The following is a 17788-nucleotide window of genomic DNA, read 5'->3' as shown; positions in this document are numbered from 1 at the left end:
GATGAGTGCAGGAGGGGTTGGGCATCGACCCCAAACCATCAGCCCCAAAATTCCAAGGTTTTGGCCCAAAAATCCCAAAATTTTGGCCTTGTAGATCCCAAAATTTTGGCCCCATAGATTCCTAAAATTTAGTGACAAACACCCCAAGTCCCTGGCCTAATAAATCCCAAATCCTTGGCCCCACAACCCCAAATCCTTGGCCCCACAACCCCAAATCCTTGGCCCCATATCCGCCATACATTTGGCCCCAGAGATCCCAAATCTTTGGCGCCACAACCCCCAAATTCTTTGCCCCATAAATCCCAAATCCCTGCCCTTTAGACCCCAAATCCTTCACCCCACAACCCCCAAATCCTTGTCCCTACAGACCCCCAGACTTCACCCCACACACCCCAAATCCTCGGCCCCACAAACCCCAAACTCTTGGCCCCACAGCCCCCGAGCCGAAATAAATTAAAAAAAGAAAAAAAAAATTCAAAACAGATTTATTTTATTAAAAAAAAAAACAAAATTGTACAATTTTAGTTCCTCTATGAAAAAAAAAAAAAAATAAAACAAAAAAAAGCCCAAAAAAACAACCAAACACCAACGGAAAAAAAATTCCTACCACTGCCAGAACGCTCCGATCCACTGCAAAACTCCGGGAAAATCCAAGCTTTCTTTATATATTAAAAACCATTAATTTGACATTTTACAACTTTCTACACGCATGCACAGAAACCTCGGCTCTGCGGGAAAACAAAATACAAACCCGACCCCGAAAACGGAACCAAAAAAAGGGAATTTTGATCTCCCAAAATTCCCAAATGGAATTGAGAACTCCCCACCCCTAACAGGAAGATCCATCCCCGCCCTTTTTTTTTCTTTTTTTTTTCAGGAAAATGGCCCAAAATGGGCTCCCAGTACAAATTGCCCAAAAAATTTCTCCCAAAACTCCCAAAAAACCCAGGAATTTCCTGGAATTCGGGTAGGGGGTGGGTCCCCCCATTTTGCTACTGGTGCTTACTGGGGAAGCCTCCCCTGGCTCCAAACTCCCCCTTTTTTAGTGCTTAGGACAAAATCGACCCCAAAACCCGACCCCAAAACTCCTGGAATGAAATCCGGCACTTCCGGCCCCACGAGGGTGGAGGTGGGAGCTGGAGCGGGGAGAAAAACCAAAAAAAAATTGGGAATAAAATCCCAAATCCATCCGTGAGGTATTTGCGACCTTAGAAACAAAACCAGGAGAAGGCGAAAAAATGAATTTTTTTCTTTTTGCATCCCGATGGGAATTCTGTGGGATCACCTCATTTGAGGGACGTTCCTGAAGGATCTCGCTGAGATCTCATGGAGCTCCTCAGGGTCACGGATCCAGGATTGCTCCAACGGCACCGGGAAGCTCCCGCTGGAATTTGGGATGTGGATCCCCCCAGGAGCAGCAAAACCCACCCAAAAAAACCCTCCCAAAACCTCAATTCGACCTTCAGCTCCTCCAAAAAAATCCCAAATTTCCTTAAAAAATCAGCAGAGGCAAGGAGGGCACTCCCAAAACCTTCAGCTCCTCCAAAAAAACCCCAGATTTCCGCTCGTTTTTCCTAAAAATTCAGCAGAGGTGAGGAGGACGCTCCCAAAACCTGGGGGTGCACCAGGGGGAGCTTTTCCATAGCAGCCACGGATTCCTGGAGACGCTTCCAAAATTCCCTTGGGATCCCAAGCTGGGAAGTGGTTTAAGGCCAGAGCCAGGACAGATGTCCAGGAGAACACGGACAGGAGGAGCAGGAGGTCGGTGGGACCCCGGAGCTGCTCCAGGACGCTGGTGAAGAAGGAAGCTGGGAATTCTTGGGATTAGCCCTTGAGTTCCGGCTCCAAAAGGATCCGGATTTCGGGAATGAGGAGGAAGAGGAGGAGGAGGATGAGGAGAAGGCGCTCAGCCACCTCAAGAAAGGACGAGTGGTCATGATCCCAGCAAGGCGCCGAAGCCGGGAGCGCCTTTCCCGGTTTTCCGCGTCCCGGCGGCACCAGAGGAGCCAAATTTGGGAGATTCGGAGCCGGAAGGATTCGGGAAAAATCCCAATGCGGCCCAATCACACCGAGGTCTCCGACTGCAGCCTCATGATGAACTTGTGCGACTTGGGGTCCACGAACTCCTCGGAGAGCTTGAAGAACGGGATCTTCTTGGTGGACACCACCAGGCTGAAGTCCTGGCGCTTGAGCACGAAGACCACGCCGTCCTTGAGGCCGTTGGTCACCGGCTCCTCGCTGACCAGCGTCCACTGCTTGGCCAGCCAGCGGTCCTTGTGGTACTGGATGGTGGGGCCGGCCGTCAGGTACCGCTCCAGGAAGGCCTTGGGAGAGGGCAAGGACACGGGGATGTCACCTCCAGGTGGCCCAGACCTGGTTTTGGTTTGTTTTAGAGGGAAAACAGCCCCGTGGTGCTGCTTTGGGGATTTTGGGGGATTTTTTGGGATTTTTGGGAATTGTCCAGGTTGGGAAAGAGCTCTGAGGTCATCGAGTCAGAGCTGGGGGCAATCCTCACCTGGTCCCCCAGAATTCCAGGAATTCCTTGAGTGGTCACTCCAAACCTCCCTGAGCCCCTCCCAAGGCCTTTCCAGGGGGGATTTTCCCAAATTTCCCACCCTGAGCCTCCCCTGGCACAGCTCGAGGCCGTTCCCTCTTGTCCTGCCCCATTCCCTGGGGTCAGATCCCAAATCCACCCTGGCAGATCCCAAATCCCCCCTGGATCCCCCTTTTCTCTGGGATCAGATCCCAAATTCCCCCTGAAAGATCCCAAATTCCCTCTGGGATCAGATCCCAAATCCCTCCCGGAAGATCCCAAATTCCCCCTGGATCCCCCTTTTCCATGGGATCAGATCCCAAATCCCCCCTGGCAGACCCCAAATCCCCCCTGGCAGACCCCAAATCCCCCCTGGATCCCCCTTTTCTCCAGGCTGAGCCCCTCCATCACCCTCAGGATTCTCCATTCCCTTCTCCAGCAGCTCCAGCTCCGTTCCCAGTTCCCCACGAGAAGAACCCAACCCCACCTCACTCCAACCCCTCATTTTTCATCCCAGATGGGATTAATTCCACCCAAACCCCCATTTGGGCACCTTGGGGGTCATGTCGTGGGTGATGCAGAACTCGAGGTGCTGCAGGATGCTCTCCATGGTGTGGTAGGGCTGCTGCTTGGTGGTCCTCAGGTACTTCTGCATGGCGCGGGCCATGGAGGCGAAGATGGCCTGGGCGGCCTCGCGCGGGTCCATGATCTCCCGCGGGTTCTTCTGCTCCTCCTCCTGCAGCCGCTTGATGTGCGTGAAGGCCTCCTCCACCGCCACCACCAGCCTGCGGGAGAGGCGGGGAAACCCGGGGGTTTGGGATGGAAAAATTTGTGGATTTGGGAAAAAAACCCCGTGGATTTAGGATGGACACTCCCTTGGATTTAGGTTAGAAAACTGCTTGGATTTAGGATGGAAACTCCCTTGGATCTGGGATGCGAAACTCCCTTGGATTTAGGATAGGAATCTCCATGGATCCAGGATGGGAATCTTGGATCTGCTGGGATTCACTCGGATGAAAGAACCCAAGTTTCAAACAACTCGGCTGACAACCCCTCCAAACCACTGCCCTTGGGCTGATCTGGAATCACCAATTGGAACATCCCCATCCATGAAAAACCTGGAAAGAACCCACCACAGCATTCCCAAATCGGGGAATCCGTGGATTTTTCCTCACCTGGCACGGCGTTTGCGCACCCGGCGCTCGTGCTCGGCCTCCTCGTAGTAGAACTCGTTGTGGCTGTTGTCGCGCCGCCGCGCCGCCGCCGCGATCACCGCCCGCGACTGCCCCGTGGAGTTGTTGGTGGAATTCTCTGTTGGTGGAGCCATCCAGACTGGGGATGAGCTCGGAAAAAGCAGCCGGAGCTCCCCCCCCAAAAAAATTCCAGAGAGGAAGGGAGGAAACCCCTGGAGCTCCCTCCAAAAAATTCCAGAGAGGAAGCACCCAGAGCTCCATCCAAAAAATTCCGCAGAGGACGGAGGAAGCACCCAGAGATCCCTCCAAAAATTCTGGAGAGGAAGGGAGGAAATCCCTGGAACTCCTTCAAAAAAATTCCGGAGAGGAAGGGAGGAAACCCCTGGAGCTCCCCAGAAAAATTCCGGAGAGGAAAGGAGGAAATACACAGAGCTCCCTCCAAAAAATTCCAGAGAGGAAGAGAGGAAACCCCTGGAGCTCTCCTCAAAAAATTCCAGAGAGGAAGAACCCAGAGCTCCCCCAAAAAAATTCTAGAGAGGAAGGGAGGAAGCACAATTCCGGAGAGGAACACAAGGATGGGGATGGAGAAACGTCCACGAGAGCGACCGCGAGGATGAGGATGGAGGAAATGGGGGGAGAAGGAGAAGGGGAAGCCAAGGGGGGAAAGGGGGAATGGAACCTCACCCTCGCCGAGGGAATAGACCTTAAAGCCGGACATTTTCTTGGAGAGGACGGATTTTGGGAGGTTGAGCAGGGCGGGGTTGTAGACCGGGAAGTCATGGTAGTAATTCTCCAGGATCCACACGGCCGCTCGCTGGATGCTGTGGGGGGAACATCGGGAACGTGGGGCAGGGGGAGAGCGGGAATGCGTGGGGGGGACACACACCGAGGGACAGCAGGGGCTGGGAGGGAATTCCCGGGAAAAAACGTGGCTGTGCCATCCCTGGAGTGTCCAAGGTCGCGTTGGAGCCACCTGGGATGGTGGGAGGTGTCCCTGCCCATGGATCTGTGAGGTCCTTCCAACCCAAACCATTCCGTGATTCCATCAATTCCCAGAGAAAAGAGCTCTCACCACGAGAACACCCACCAAGCCCACGTTACAAAATCCCCATTCCCACCACGAGAACATCCACCCGCGCCACCACCGCGGCCGTCCCCACCTGAGGTGGCCGACGTTGTAGAAGCGGCTGGCGCCGTCGGCCGAGCGCACGGCCTTGAGCGTGAACTGGGGCTGCAGCTGCCGCAGCTCCAGCAGCACCACGGCCAGGTAGTGCACGAAGAGCAGCGCGTCCACCAGCGACACGGCGAACTGCACCACGCCGCGGTAGTTGCGGTCCCGCGAGTCCAGGATCCGCACGCCGTAGAAGAGCCAGTAGGACACCACCAGGAGGAACACCAGCACCATGAGGAGCGCGCGGAAGACAAAGACGCGCGGGAAGAAGGCTTTGGGGCGGCGGAAGAACAGGGCCCAGCTGCCCAGCAGGAGGATGAGGAGCTTGAAGGCCACCGAGATGAAGAGCCCTTCGCAGGGCGTCCCGCAGGGCTCCAGCTCCTCCCGCCACAGCAGCTGCGGGAGGAGGAGGAAGGCCAAGGGCGTGAGGAAGGCCAGGAGCGCCAGGGCCGCGCCCAGGGCCACGCCCAGGTGGCGGGAGCAGTCCAGGTGGGCGCTGTCCTCCATGTCCTTGGTGATGCGCGTGAGGTCATCGTGGGAGATGCTGTGCTCCGACGTGCCCGTCACCACCGTGGTGGTCTCGCCCCAGTTGTCGTCCTGGGGAGGGGATGGGACGTTTCGAGGGGTGGCTTTGTGTCCCACCTGTCCCACCTCACCTCAAGGACCTCCCTCTGACCACCCAGGTGTCACCCTGAGCAGGGGACATTTTGAGGGGTGGCTTTGTCCCACCTGTCCCAGGTGGCCACCTCACCTCCAGGACCTCCCATCCTTTGCACCATCAAACCAAGAGTGTCCCCATTGCCACCCTCGGGAGGGGACAGGGAACATTCCAAGGAGTCCTACCTGTGGCCACCTCACCTCCAAGACCTCCCATCGACCACCCAGGTGTCATCCTGACCAGGGGACATTCTGAGGGGTGGCTCCGTGTCCCACCTGTCCCACCTGACCTCCAGGACCTCCCACCCACCGCATCTCCAGGAAATGCCACCCCGGGGAGGTGACAGGGCACATTCCAAGGATTGATTCCCGAATTCCCTCAATCCCAATTCCTTCACTCCCTGTTCCCCAAACCCCCATCCCACCTCCACGCCGGGAGCGCTGCCCGGAGCCATCGCCCTCAGGGTGGAGGAACCTCAGCCCGGGCCTGGGAATTCCGCCGGGAATTCCGCTGGGAATTCTCCCTCCGGGAAAGCTCCGGCTCCGCCAGGAGCAGCTTTGGGATCGGGAAAGCTCCGGCAGGAGCAGCTTTGGGACCGGGAAGCTCCCGGATTTCCTGGCCAACCCTTCCTGGCTGGCAGGACCAGCAGGAACACGCCCGGCACGCCCCCGCAGTGCTGCCCGTGCCGGAAAGGCTGGGAATGCTTGGGAATGCTTGGGAATGCTTGGAACGGTCAGGAATCGTTGGGAATTGTCAGGAATTGTCGGGAATGGCTCCAGACAGGCCCTTCCCCGCTCCAGAACCCCCTCTCCCTGCCAGAGAGGTGCCAAAATTCCTGGATTCCTTCCCAGCTGGATTCTTTCTCCCACCCCTGTCCTTGTGTCTTTCCCTCATCCTGGTTTTGGGCACTCGGACATTCCTGGAATTTGGGGTTTGTTTTTCGTTTTCTGTGTTGGAAGTTTCCCCACAGATTCCTACCAGGAAAACTGGGAGATTCCTCCCTGTTTTTCCACGGACCCCTGGAAAATTCCAGTCCAATTCCAGCCCAATTCCTGTTTTTTCCATGGATCGCTGGAAAATTCCAGCCCCAATTCCAGCCCGGAGTGCCCTGGGATGGTGGGAGGGGTCCCTGCCCATGGGATGATTCCCATCCAAGCAATTCCAGAGCTCCATGGATTTCATTCCAAGGGGCAAAGCGAAGCCTGGGACGCTCCAGGGCGGCTCCGGAAGCCCCATTCCCAGGAAAAGCCCTCATTCCCAGAAAATCCCCCATTCCCAGGAAAAGCCGCCGCAGAGGGAACATGAAAAGCGCCGGAGCTGCCGCCGGCGTGGGCGGATTGGGACAGGATGAAAGGCCGGGATCGAGCTGGAGAAATTCCAAAATTTGGGAACGAGGGGCACCAAGGGCGGGGCAGCCTCCCCTGTCCCATCTGGGCAGGAATTTGGGGCAAATCCTCAAAGTTTGGGTTCACTGGGGATCAGAACCCGGGGGCGTTTTCCAGCCCTGGCGCCGGAGCCGCCGGTGCCGCGTCTCCTTCTCGTTTTCTCATTTTCTCGTTCTCCCCACAGGACCGGCCCGACCGGCCGGACCGCTCGGCCGGGAAATCCCGCCGGGAGGAATTCCGACGGGGAAAATTCCGCCGGGAAAAATTCCAACGGGAAAAATTCCCTCATCCCTCGGGGGGGGTTCCAGCCCTGTGTCCCCCCACCGCGCTCACCCTCTCGTCGCCCCGCGTGGATTCGTTGTCCAGCAGAGGCTCCCCCGGCGCTTGGATCGTCACCGATTTGTCCCCGCGCGTCCCGTCCCGGCTCTTGGAGCGGTGCCGCTCCCGCCGATCCCTGGGGAAAGCGGGGAAAATGGGGAAAAAAGGGAAAAAAGCAGGAATAATGGAGAAAAAAAGCAGGAAAAATGGGTGGGAAATGGGGAAAAATAGCAGGAAAAATGGGGGAAAATGGGGAAAAAAGCAGGAAAAAAGCAGGAAAAAAGGAAAAAAAGAAGGAAAAGAGAAGGAAAAAAGTGGGAAAAATCATGAAAAATGGGAGAAATTGAGGGGAAAATGGGGAAAAAATGGGGGGAAAATGGGGGGAAAATGGGGGGAAAGAAGGGACAATGGGGAAAAATGGGGGGGAAAAAGCAGAAAAAAAGTCGGAAAAAAACAGGAAAAGTGGGGGAAAAATGGGGAAAAAAGCAGGAAAAATGGGGAGAAAATGTTGGGAAAAAAGCAGGAAAAATGGGGAATAAAAGCAGGATAAACTGGGAAAAAATCAGGGAAAATGAGAGAAAAAAGGGGGAAAAAGCAGGGAAAAAGGACAAAAAATGGGGGAAAAATAGCAGGAAAAAAAGAAGGAAAAAGAAGGAAAAAAGCAGGAAAAATGGGGGAAAAATGGGGGAAAAGCAAGAAAAATGGGGGGAAAAAGGGGGGAAGAAAGTGGGACTGGGACTTCCCTTGGGACTGGGGTCATGGGGACACCCTCCAAGGGTGGGGACAGGGGCTGCGGGTCCCTCACCTGTGCTTGCGGGAGCTGCGGGAGTGGCCGGATTTGTAGGAGTACCCCGAGTACTGGGACTCGTTGTCCATGGCGTCGGAGCGCCGGGGCTTGTGCCGCTCCAGGATTTGGGCTTTGGGCTTCCCCGGGAGGGCGGCCAGGGCCTCCTTCAGCGGGGGCTTCTTCAGGCCCAGGGGCACCTTCAGGAGATCGACCGTCACCTTGAGGGGCTCAATTTTGTCACCTTGGGGTGGCCTCGCTCAGGAGAAAAGGACGCGCCCACCTGCGGGGACACACGGGGAGCGTCACCGGGGCCGGCCCAGGATGGCCCAGGATGGCCCAGGATGGTCCAGGATGGCCCAGGATGGACCAGAGCCCCTCCTGTCCCTGAATCCCATTGCCTGGTGGGAAATGGGGCCAGGAAAGGGAATTTGGGGTCAGGAGGGAAAGCGAATTTGGGATGGGCAGGGAAAGGGAATTTGGGATGGGTAGGGAAAGGGAATTTGGGGTCAGGAGGGAGAGGGAATTTGGGGTCAGGAGGGAGAGGAAATTCGGGATGGGCAGGGAAATGGAATTTGGGAGCTGGGGTTGTGCCCCCCCCGCCCTTGGGAATCTGGGAATTTGGGATTCCCTCGGGATGATCCTGCCAAACCTTTCCCCAGGGTTTTGGGGGAATCTGGGCGCCCCAACCCCACAGTCCGGGAGGCCCCAGCTGCCTCTGGGAGCCGTCCCAGCCTCCCGGGTTTCCATGGAAATCCCATTCCCACCGAATCCACCCCAAAACCCCCTCGGGCCCCTTTTCCAAGGCCCCGGGAAAGGGGGAAAGGGGTCAGGGAGGCGCAAAGGGGGAAGGGGGGAATTCCTTTGTCCGGAATTCCGGATGATCCCGCACGGATCTCCATGGAAACCGAGGCCGTTCCCGCTGCCGCCGTCGCCCGGGAGACGGGGACGGGGCCGGGAGACGCTGGGGGGTCCCAGTATGGCCCAGTAAGGGCTGGATCCTGTCCCAGTATATCCCAGTAATGGGGTGGATCCTGTCCCAGTATGTCCCAGTAACACCAGTAAGAGCTGGATCCCAGGCTTCCCGTCCCCCCAGTAACCCCAGTAAGGGCTCTCCAGTAACCCCAGTAAGGGCTGGATCCCAGGCTCCCAGTAACCCCAATAACGGACGGATCCTATCCCAGTATGTCCCAGTCCCTCCAGTAATGTCTGGATTCTGTCCCAGTAACCCCAGTAAGGCCTGGATCCCATCCCAGTATCCCGAGTTATCCCAGTAATGGCTGGATCCCATCCCAGTATCCCCAGTAAGGCCTGGATCCCATTCCAGTATCCCCAGTATCCCCAGTAATGGCCGGCTCCCATCCCAGTACCCCCAGTCCCCCCAGTATTGGCTGGATCCCATCCCAGTATCCCCAGTGGTGCCCGGCTCCCCTCCCAGTATCCGCAGTAGTGCCTGGATCCTGTCCCAGTATCCCCAGTAATGGCCGGATCCCATCCCAGTCCCCCCAGTGATGCCCAGCTCCCCTCCCAGTATCCCCAGTCCCCCCAGCAATGGGATGGATCCCATCCCAGTATCCCCAGTATCCCCAGTAATGGCCGGATCCCATCCCAGTATCCCCAGTGATGCCCAGCTCCCATCCCAGCATCCCCAGTCCCCCCAGCAATGGGATGGATCCTGTCCCAGTATCCCCAGTGGTGCCCGGCTCCCATCCCAGTCCCCCCAGTATCCCCAGTCCCCCCAGTATCCCCAGTGGTGCCCAGCTCCCCTCCCAGTATCCCCAGTCCCCCCAGCAATGGGGTGGATCCTGTCCCAGTATCCCCAGTGGTGCCCGGCTCCCCTCCCAGTCCCCCCAGTATCCCCAGTCCCCCCAGTATCCCCAGTCCCCCCAGTATCCCCAGTAATGCCTGGCACCCCTCCCAGTATCCCCAGTCCCCCCAGTATCCCCAGTGGTGCCCGGCTCCCCTCCCAGTATCCCCAGTCCCCCCAGTCTCCCCGGGCTCCCTCACCGGGCGGCTCCGGCGGCGGCGGCTCCGTCCCGGCGCTCTCCGAGGCCTTTGGGGCGTCCGAAGCCTCCGGAGGGGCCGGCGTGGACCACGGGCCGGGCATGGGGGGCTGCTCACGGCACGGGCACGGGGGGGCCGCCCTGGAGCTGCGGAGACAAACAACGGGAATTCGGGAGCAATTCCCCAAATCCCGAATTCCCAGATTCCAAAATTCCTAAATCCCGAATTCCAAAATTCCCAAATTCCCAAAGTCCGAACTCCCGAATTCCCCGATCACCCAATCCCGCCAATTTTCAGATCCCGTCAATTCCCAACTCCTGCCAATTTTCAAATCCCGCCAATTTAAAATCCCACCAATTTTCAATCCCATCAATTTCTGAATCCCACCAATCCCACCAATTCCCAACTCCTGCCAATTTTCAAATCCCGCCAATTTAAAATCCCACCAATTTTCAATCCCATCAATTTCTGAATCCCACCAATCCCACCAATTTCCAATCCCGCCAATTTTCCACTCCCGCCAATTCCCAAATTCCCAACTCTCGCCAATTTTTAAATCCCGCCAATTCCCCAATCCCACCAATTTCCCAATCCTGCCAATTTCCCAATCCCGCCAATTTTCAATCCCATCAATTTTCAAATCCCACCAATTCCCCAATTCCGTCAATTTTTAAATCCCGCCAATTTCCAACTCCTGTCAATTCCCCAATCCTGCCAATTTTCAATTTTCACCAATTTCCGAATCCCGCCAATTCCCAGATCCCATTGCTCAGGAATTCCTTGGGAGCACCACAGAAAAGCGATTGGACATTCCCCCACCCCAGGCATCCCAAAATTTTTGGGAATTGTCCTTCTGGATAATCGGCCGGGATAGATTTGGGATTTCCCAGGAATTCCTGAGTTTTCCCAAAATCCCGGTGTCTGCGGCTGGAGTGAACTTGGGGTTTTCCATGAATCCTGGGGTTTTCCAGAATTCCTGGGGTTTTCCATGAATCCCGGGATTTTCCAGGAATCCCTGAGTTTTCCCAAAATCCCGGTGTCTGCGGCTGGAGTGAACTTGGGGTTTTCCAGAAATCCTGGGGTTTTCCACAAATCCTGGGGTTTTCCAGAATTCCTAGGGTTTTCTACAAATCCTGGGGTTTTTCAGAATTCCTGTGGTTTTCCATGAATCCCAGGATTTTCCAGGTGTTCCGAGGTCTCTTGTCCCCAGCCTGTGGATTCAGCCAAAATAAATTCGGGATTTTCCAGGAATCCATGAGTTTCACAGGTATTGTCCCCATCCCAAAGGGAATTTGGGAATTCCAGCAGGAATCCTGGATCCTGGAGCTCCTCATCCTCTCGTTCCAGCAGTGAAAAACAACAAAAAAGGGATTTTTCTTGGAATCTTTTCCAGCAGAGCCGGTTCCACAGCCCAGGAAAAGCTGGGAATGGGTTCCCGGGCTCTGGGAGACGCCGGGAGCCAGAGCCGGATGCAAAAGAGGAGGAGGAGGAGGAGGAAAATTCCCATTTTTTAATCCTGGGATGATCAAAGCTCCCCAAAAAACCCCCCCAGGGCCGGAGAGGCTTCGCCATTCCCAACGCCTTCAAGTCCAGGCTGGAATTTTTCTGGGGATCAAAGTCCTGGAACCTCAAATCCAACGTTTGGGATTCAAATGTTCCCCAAAAGAGTGAAAATTCAATTAAAAATAAAACCAATAGATCCAAAGCGTTTCCTGATGAAAAAGCTTCTTCCCGACGGCTCCAGAGGGAGAATTCCAAGCGGGAAATCGGCTCCTTCCTGATCCGGGGTTCTGGGAAAGCTGGGAATGAGATTTCCTGGGAAAATCCCACTTGGAGAGGAGGAATCTGATGGATGAAGGATCCGGAATTCCCATCCTGGAGCAACTGGGGAGGGCTGGGAATGAGGGGGGTGGGAATCCCAGAAAATCCCGGGAAAGATCTCCGAGGTCACCGAGTCCGAGCTGGGATGGATCAAATCCGAATTCCAGGGATGGGGATCCAACCCCACCTGAGCCCCTTCCCAACCCTTTTCCCGTGGAAAAACCATCCCAAATTTCCAGCCCTGGCACAGCTCGAGGCCGTTCCCTCTTGTCCTGCCCCCATTCCCTGGGATCAGATCCCAAATCCCCCCTGGATCCTCCCAAGTTCCCAGCAAAATATCCCAGGATTCTGGAATTCCCACCCCACATCCCTAAATGCCCCCATCCCAAATTCCTGGGGAACACTCAGGATTCCATGGAGAAATCCCAAATCCCATCTCCCCATCCCTTCCCTAAATTCCCCCATCCCAAATTCCAGGAGAACACTCAGGATTCCCTGGAGAAATCCCAAATTTCTGGGGAATTCCTCAGGATTCCCTGGAGAAATACCAAATTCCCAGGGAACACTCAGGATTCCCTGGAGAAATCCCAAATCTCATCTTTCCAACAATCCCAAATCCGCTTCCAGGTGTCTCCATGGGATTTGGGAAGGACCATCCCATAAATCCATGTCCTTGCTGGGAATTCGGATGTTTTCTTCAGGAAAAACCCCAAAATCCCAATTGCTGCCCCCAAAGGACGCTGGGATCTCCCAGGATTTGGGTTTGGATCCATGAGAACTCTGCTCCAGCAGCTCCCGATCCTTTGGGGTCCCCCCGATTCCATTTTCCACCTCCTGGATCCCAGAAAAGCAGCGCAGGGTCGGGATCCAGCGGGATCCAGGAGCGCCGCGACGCTTCCATCACATCCAGGGATCCTGCGGGGCTGAACCTCCTCGGCTCGGGCCGGAATTCCGAATTTGGGAATTCCCAAATCCCTTCCCAGGCCTCGGCATCCGCGCCCGGACAATAAATCCATAAAAACCTCTCGGGAATCTCATCCCGAATCCCGAACCGAGCCGGATCCGGGGCTGCTCCCTCCGGCCCCATTGTCTGCCGGCAGCCGGGGGAAAAACCGGGAATTCCTTCCTGCCGTGGGATCGCTGCGAGGGCCGGGATTGTCCCCAAGCCCTCTGGAATTGGGGACACGGGGGCACCTCGAGCCCGGCCCCCGCTCCCCGCCGCCCGCTAATTGTTAATTGTTCGTTAATTAAATCATCCGAGCTTCACAAAGCGCCGGGAAAATCCTCGGGGTCCCGTCTGGGTCCCGGCCCCAGCCTCGGATTTCTGCCGGGGGCTCCTCCAGGAGGAGATTTGAATTTTCCCGAAATCTCCTTTTTTTTGTTGTTGTTGCTGTTTTCCTTTCTTTTTCGTTGTTTTTTTTTGCGTTTTCACCTCCGCCCGCGGGGGGAAGAAGAGAATCCCAAAGGAAAAACAACAAAACATCCCAGGCTGGGATCCGGGAACCGGCTCGGGATCTCCAGGAACCGGCTCGGGATCCGGGAACCGGCTCGGGATCTCTAGGAACCGGCTCGGGATCCGGGAACCGGCTCGGGGAACCGGGAACCGGGTCAGGGATCCAAGAACCGGCTCGGGATCCAGGGCGGCTCTGCCGGAACCGGCTCGGGATCCCGGAACCGGCTCGGGATCTGCGGGAACCGGCTCGGGGAACCGGGAACCGGCTCAGGGATCCGGGAACCGGCTCGGGGAACCGGCTCGGGATCCCAGAACCGGCTCGGGATCCAGGAACCGGCTCGGGATCCGGCCGGGGCTGTCTCGGAGCCGGGGGGCACCGGGCACGCCCGGCACAGGGGGCCCCGGGCACCGGGCAGGGCGTGGGGACAACGGGGGCGACAGTGGGGACACGGGGGGACAGCGGGGGGGACACCCCAGGGACACCCCTCAGGTGACGGGGGGACACACAGGAGACACCGGGGGACACCTCGAGGGTGATGGGGACACCGGGGACCCCGCGCGGGTGATGATCAGGGGGGACACCGGGCACACCATGGGGACACCTTGGGGACACCCCGGGGACGCCCCGCAGGTGCCCCCGCGATGGGCACAAAGCGCCCCGAGGCCGCCGTGCCGCCCCCGCCGCAGCCCCGGGCGCATCCAGGGGGTCCCGGGGGCGGCATCGCGCCCCGAGGGGGTTCCCGGGGGGTCCCATCGCCCCCTCCCCACCGGGGCTCCCGCAGCCGCCGCCGCCGCAGCGCAGGAAAAGCCGCGGCCGGCGGGGCCCTTCCCGCACGGAGCGCGGCCCCGGCCCGGCCCCGCTCCCCGCCCAGCCCCGGGGCCGCTCCGGCAGCCCCGGATCCCCCCGGGACGCCCCCGGAGCCCCCCGGCGCCCCCCACTCACCATCGCCCCCCACTCACCATCGCCCCGCACCTTTGTGCGCGTCCCCCCCGCACCCGGAGCCGGCGGCGGCGGCGGCGGCGGCGGCGGAGGAGGAGGAGGAGGAGGAGGAGGAGGAGGAGGAGGAGGAGGCGGAGGAAAGCCCGGCTCCCCCCGGAGCGCCCCCGCGCCCGCCCCATTGTCTGCGCTGCGCGCTCCCGGCGCCGCTGCGGGGCCATTGTTCGGGGCGGGGGGACACCCGCGGACCCCCCGAACGCCCCCGATATTGGGGACCCCTCCCCGAACACCCAGGGACCCCCCCCAGGCCGAGGGCATTTGGGGTGAGGATGCGCTTTTTGAGGGAGGGGGGCGTTATTTGAGGAGGGTCCCCCGTTTTTTGAGGAGGGTTCCCCGTTTTTGGGGAGGGGGCGGCGTTTTTTGGGGATGAATCTCCGTTTTTATGGGGGGCAAGGAGGGTTGAGTCCCCCCACTTCGCGTCTCCCCAGCTCGGAGCTCCCCCAAGCGGTCTCCGCACCCCAAAATTGTCCCCAAAGGGGTCTCAGAGCCCCAAAACCGCCCCCTCCAAGGGAGTCTGAACCCCCAAAATTGCCCCAAAGGGGTCTCAGCCCAGGGTGGGGCACAGCCCCGCTGCTCCCACCTTGTTTTGGGGTTGGGGTTGGATTCTGAACCCCATAAACTCCCCCCAAAAAACCGGGATTTGGGGTCCTGGGTCCGCCCGAGCCCCCCTCAGGGTTTGGGGTGTCCTGGGGAGGGGTCCGGCCGAGCCCCCCCGGGTTTGGGGTCACCCCCGACCTTCAGCCCCAGCGGTTCCGGGGTGCTGGAAGACCCCAGCCCCATGCCTGCGGAAATGGGGTGCCCGGGACACACCTGGGGTCACACCTGGGGTCGCACCTGGGGTCACGCCTGGGGTCACACCTGGGGTCACACCTGGGGACCCCCGGCCTGCAGCAGAGCCGGGATTTTTGGGGGGCTCAGGGCCAGCAGCAGCCCCCGAGCCAGTACGGGTCTCTGGGGGCACACAGGGGTCTCCAGCACCTTCATTTCCCCCAATGGGAGTGACCCCAAATCCCCCCGAGCCCCCCAAACCCACCCGGGGGTCCCCAAAGCCTGCGGAGCGCGGGGGGGGCGCGGCCGATGCCCGGAACAGCCGGGCGCTCAATGGGCGAGGGTGGGACCGCGCTGGCCACGCCCCCCAGAGCGCTAGCCAATGGCGTGAGGCGGGCGCAGAAAGCCGCGCTGCCATTGGTGGGATTGAAATGCGTGTGTGGGGCTCAATGGGGAGGCGGGGCCGGGTGGGGATTAGGGCGGGGGGCGAGGGGAGAGCGGGAATTTGGGGGGAATTTGGGGGGATTTGGGGGGAATTTGGGGCGGGGGAATTTCAGGGGGATTTGGGGCCAGGGGAGATTGGGATTTGGGGGGGATTTTGGGGGTATTGGGCGCGGGAAGAGATCTGGACTTTGGGGGGATTTTGGGGGATTGGGGGCATTTTGGGCAGGGGGATTTTGGGGGGATTTGGAGCGAGGGGAGATCGGGATTTGGGGGGGATTTGGGGCAGGGGGATTTTGGGAGGAATTCGGGGGGATTTGGGGCATTTGGGGCGGGGGGATTTTGGGGGGATTTTGAGGGGATTGGGGGCGAGGAGAGATCGGGATTTTGGGGGATTTGGAGAGCGGGGTGTTTCGGGGTTAGGGGCTATGGGGCAGGGAGATAAGAGGGGAATTATGGGGCGGCGGGCGATGGGCTTATGGAGCAATGGGCGCAGCGCCCCCCACCCCATTATTTCACACCCTAATGAGCCGAACTCCCGGCCCCACCCCGAGCTGCGACCCCAAACCCCAAACCCGGCCATTGTTGTGTGTGGGGGTCCCAGGTGACCCCATTGTTGTGGGGAGGGGTCCCTGGTGACCCCACTGTTGTGGGGTCTGTGCCGGGGGGGTCCCAGGGCCGCCCCCGCAGCTGCCCCGGGGCGCTCCCGCCCCGCTCGGGGATGATTTATGGGGCCGGGGTCGTTCCCCGGGATGATTTATGGGGTCGGGGGTCGTTCGCGGCCAGATGGGGCTGCGGCAGCTGGGAGGGGGCGCTCGGCCCCAGCCCGGCCTTTGTGGGGCCGCCCCTCCCCTCGAGGGCTGCCGGAGGGGACACGGCCCCAAAGGGACCGGGGACAATGAACCCCAAAGGGACTGGGGACAATGAACCCCAAAAGGATTGGGGACAATGAACCCCAAAGGGACCGGGGACAATGAACCCCAAAGGGATTGGGGACAATGAACCCCAAAGGGATTGGGGACAATGAACCCCAAAGGGACCGGGGACAATGAGCCCTAAAGGGATTGGGGACAATGAACCCCAAAGGGTTTGGGGACAATGAACCCCAAAGGGATTGGGGACAATGAACCCCAAAGGGATTGGGGACAATGAACCCAAAGGGATTGGGGACACGGCCCTAAAGGGATTGGGGACATGGCCCCAAAGGGACTGGGGACAATGAACCCCAAAGGGATTGGGGACAATGAGCCCCAAAGGGACTGGGGACAATGAGCCCAAAGGGGTTTGGGGACAATGAGCCCCAAAGGGATTGGGGACAATGAACCCCAAAGGGACTGGGGACAATGAGCCCCAAAGGGTTTGGGGACACGGCCCTAAAGGGGTTTGGGGTTCCCAAATTGAGGGGGGAGTGTCCCCCAATTAAGGGGAGGTGACAGGGGGAGATGTCCTCAAATTGGGGGGGTGGCAGAGCTGGAGGGACCCGGCAGGGGGCGCTGCTGCCCCGGCGGCGTTTGGGGACATTGGGGACACTGGGGACCATCCCAGGGGACATTGGGGACACCCCAATGGAAGGGTGAGGGACAATCCCGGGGGACACTGGGGACACCCAGGTGCAATTTCCTGATTTTTATCCCCAAACCCAGGTGGATTTTGCCCAGAAATGGGATTTTCCTGAGAGATGGAGAGGATGGGAGGGCTGGAAATAGGGGGAAAATGGAAATAGGGCAAAAATGGGAAATCGGGGAAAAATAGGAATAGGAGGAAAATTGGAATGGGGGAAAAAAGGAATAGGGGGAAAATGGGAATTTGGTAAAAAATGGGAATAGGGGGAAATGGGAATAGGGAAAAGAATGAGAATGGGGGGAAAATGGGAATGGGGAAAATGGGAATAGGCAGAAAATGGGAATGGGGAAAAATAGGAAGAGGAGAAAAATGGGAAATAGAGGGAAAATGGAAATAGGGAAAAAATGAGAATGGGGAAAATGTAAATAGGGAAAAAATGAGAATGGGGGAAAATGGGAATGGGGGAGAAAAGTGAACAGAGGGAAAAATGGGAATGGAGAAAAAGGGAATGGCGGGAAAATGGTAATGGGGAAAAGGGGACCGGGGGGGAAATGGGAATAGAGGATGAAAATGGGAATTGTGCCGGGAAGGGCTGGGAGAGGCCAGGACAAAGGGCCGGAATTCCCAATCTGTCGGGCCGGAATCTCAATGAGGGCCGAGAGTTCCCATTGTGACGGGGACAATGGGGCCAGATGGGGC

General features: G+C 58.3%; 1 protein-coding gene across 1 annotated transcript; it reads right to left on the bottom strand.

Annotated features, from left to right (window-relative positions):
- Positions 1–573: 573 nt before the first annotated feature.
- VANGL2 (VANGL planar cell polarity protein 2) lies at positions 574–14333 on the bottom strand. Its single transcript, XM_058821724.1, has 9 exons — positions 14281–14333; positions 10050–10192; positions 8064–8325; positions 7274–7394; positions 4887–5494; positions 4411–4547; positions 3709–3844; positions 3087–3318; positions 574–2324 (listed from the first exon to the last, which is right to left on the bottom strand). The coding sequence occupies exons 3-9, from the start codon at positions 8132–8134 to the stop codon at positions 2064–2066; spliced, it is 1566 nt and encodes a 521-aa protein (XP_058677707.1). The 5' UTR covers positions 8135–8325; positions 10050–10192; positions 14281–14333; the 3' UTR covers positions 574–2063.
- Between the last annotated feature and the right edge of the window lie 3455 nt (positions 14334–17788).

This window comes from Ammospiza caudacuta, chromosome 30 (assembly GCF_027887145.1).
Source record: "Ammospiza caudacuta isolate bAmmCau1 chromosome 30, bAmmCau1.pri, whole genome shotgun sequence".
In the NCBI taxonomy this organism is placed as follows: Eukaryota; Metazoa; Chordata; class Aves; order Passeriformes; family Passerellidae; genus Ammospiza; species Ammospiza caudacuta.
Note: the sequence above shows the minus strand (reverse complement) of the source record. Positions and strands in the feature narration are given on the sequence as shown.

Bases quoted from the DNA above. Each gene is read 5' to 3' on its own strand.
- VANGL2 (XM_058821724.1), bottom strand. From the start codon at position 8,134: ATGGACAACGAGTCCCAGTACTCGGGGTACTCCTACAAATCCGGCCAC. The intron at 5,495-7,273 runs GTGAGCGCGGTG...TCCCCTCCCCAG, and splicing joins CCACGCGGGGCGACGAGAGG to GACGACAACTGGGGCGAGAC. The intron at 3,319-3,708 runs GTGAGGAAAAAT...CCTCTCCCGCAG, and splicing joins GTGCGCAAACGCCGTGCCAG to GCTGGTGGTGGCGGTGGAGG.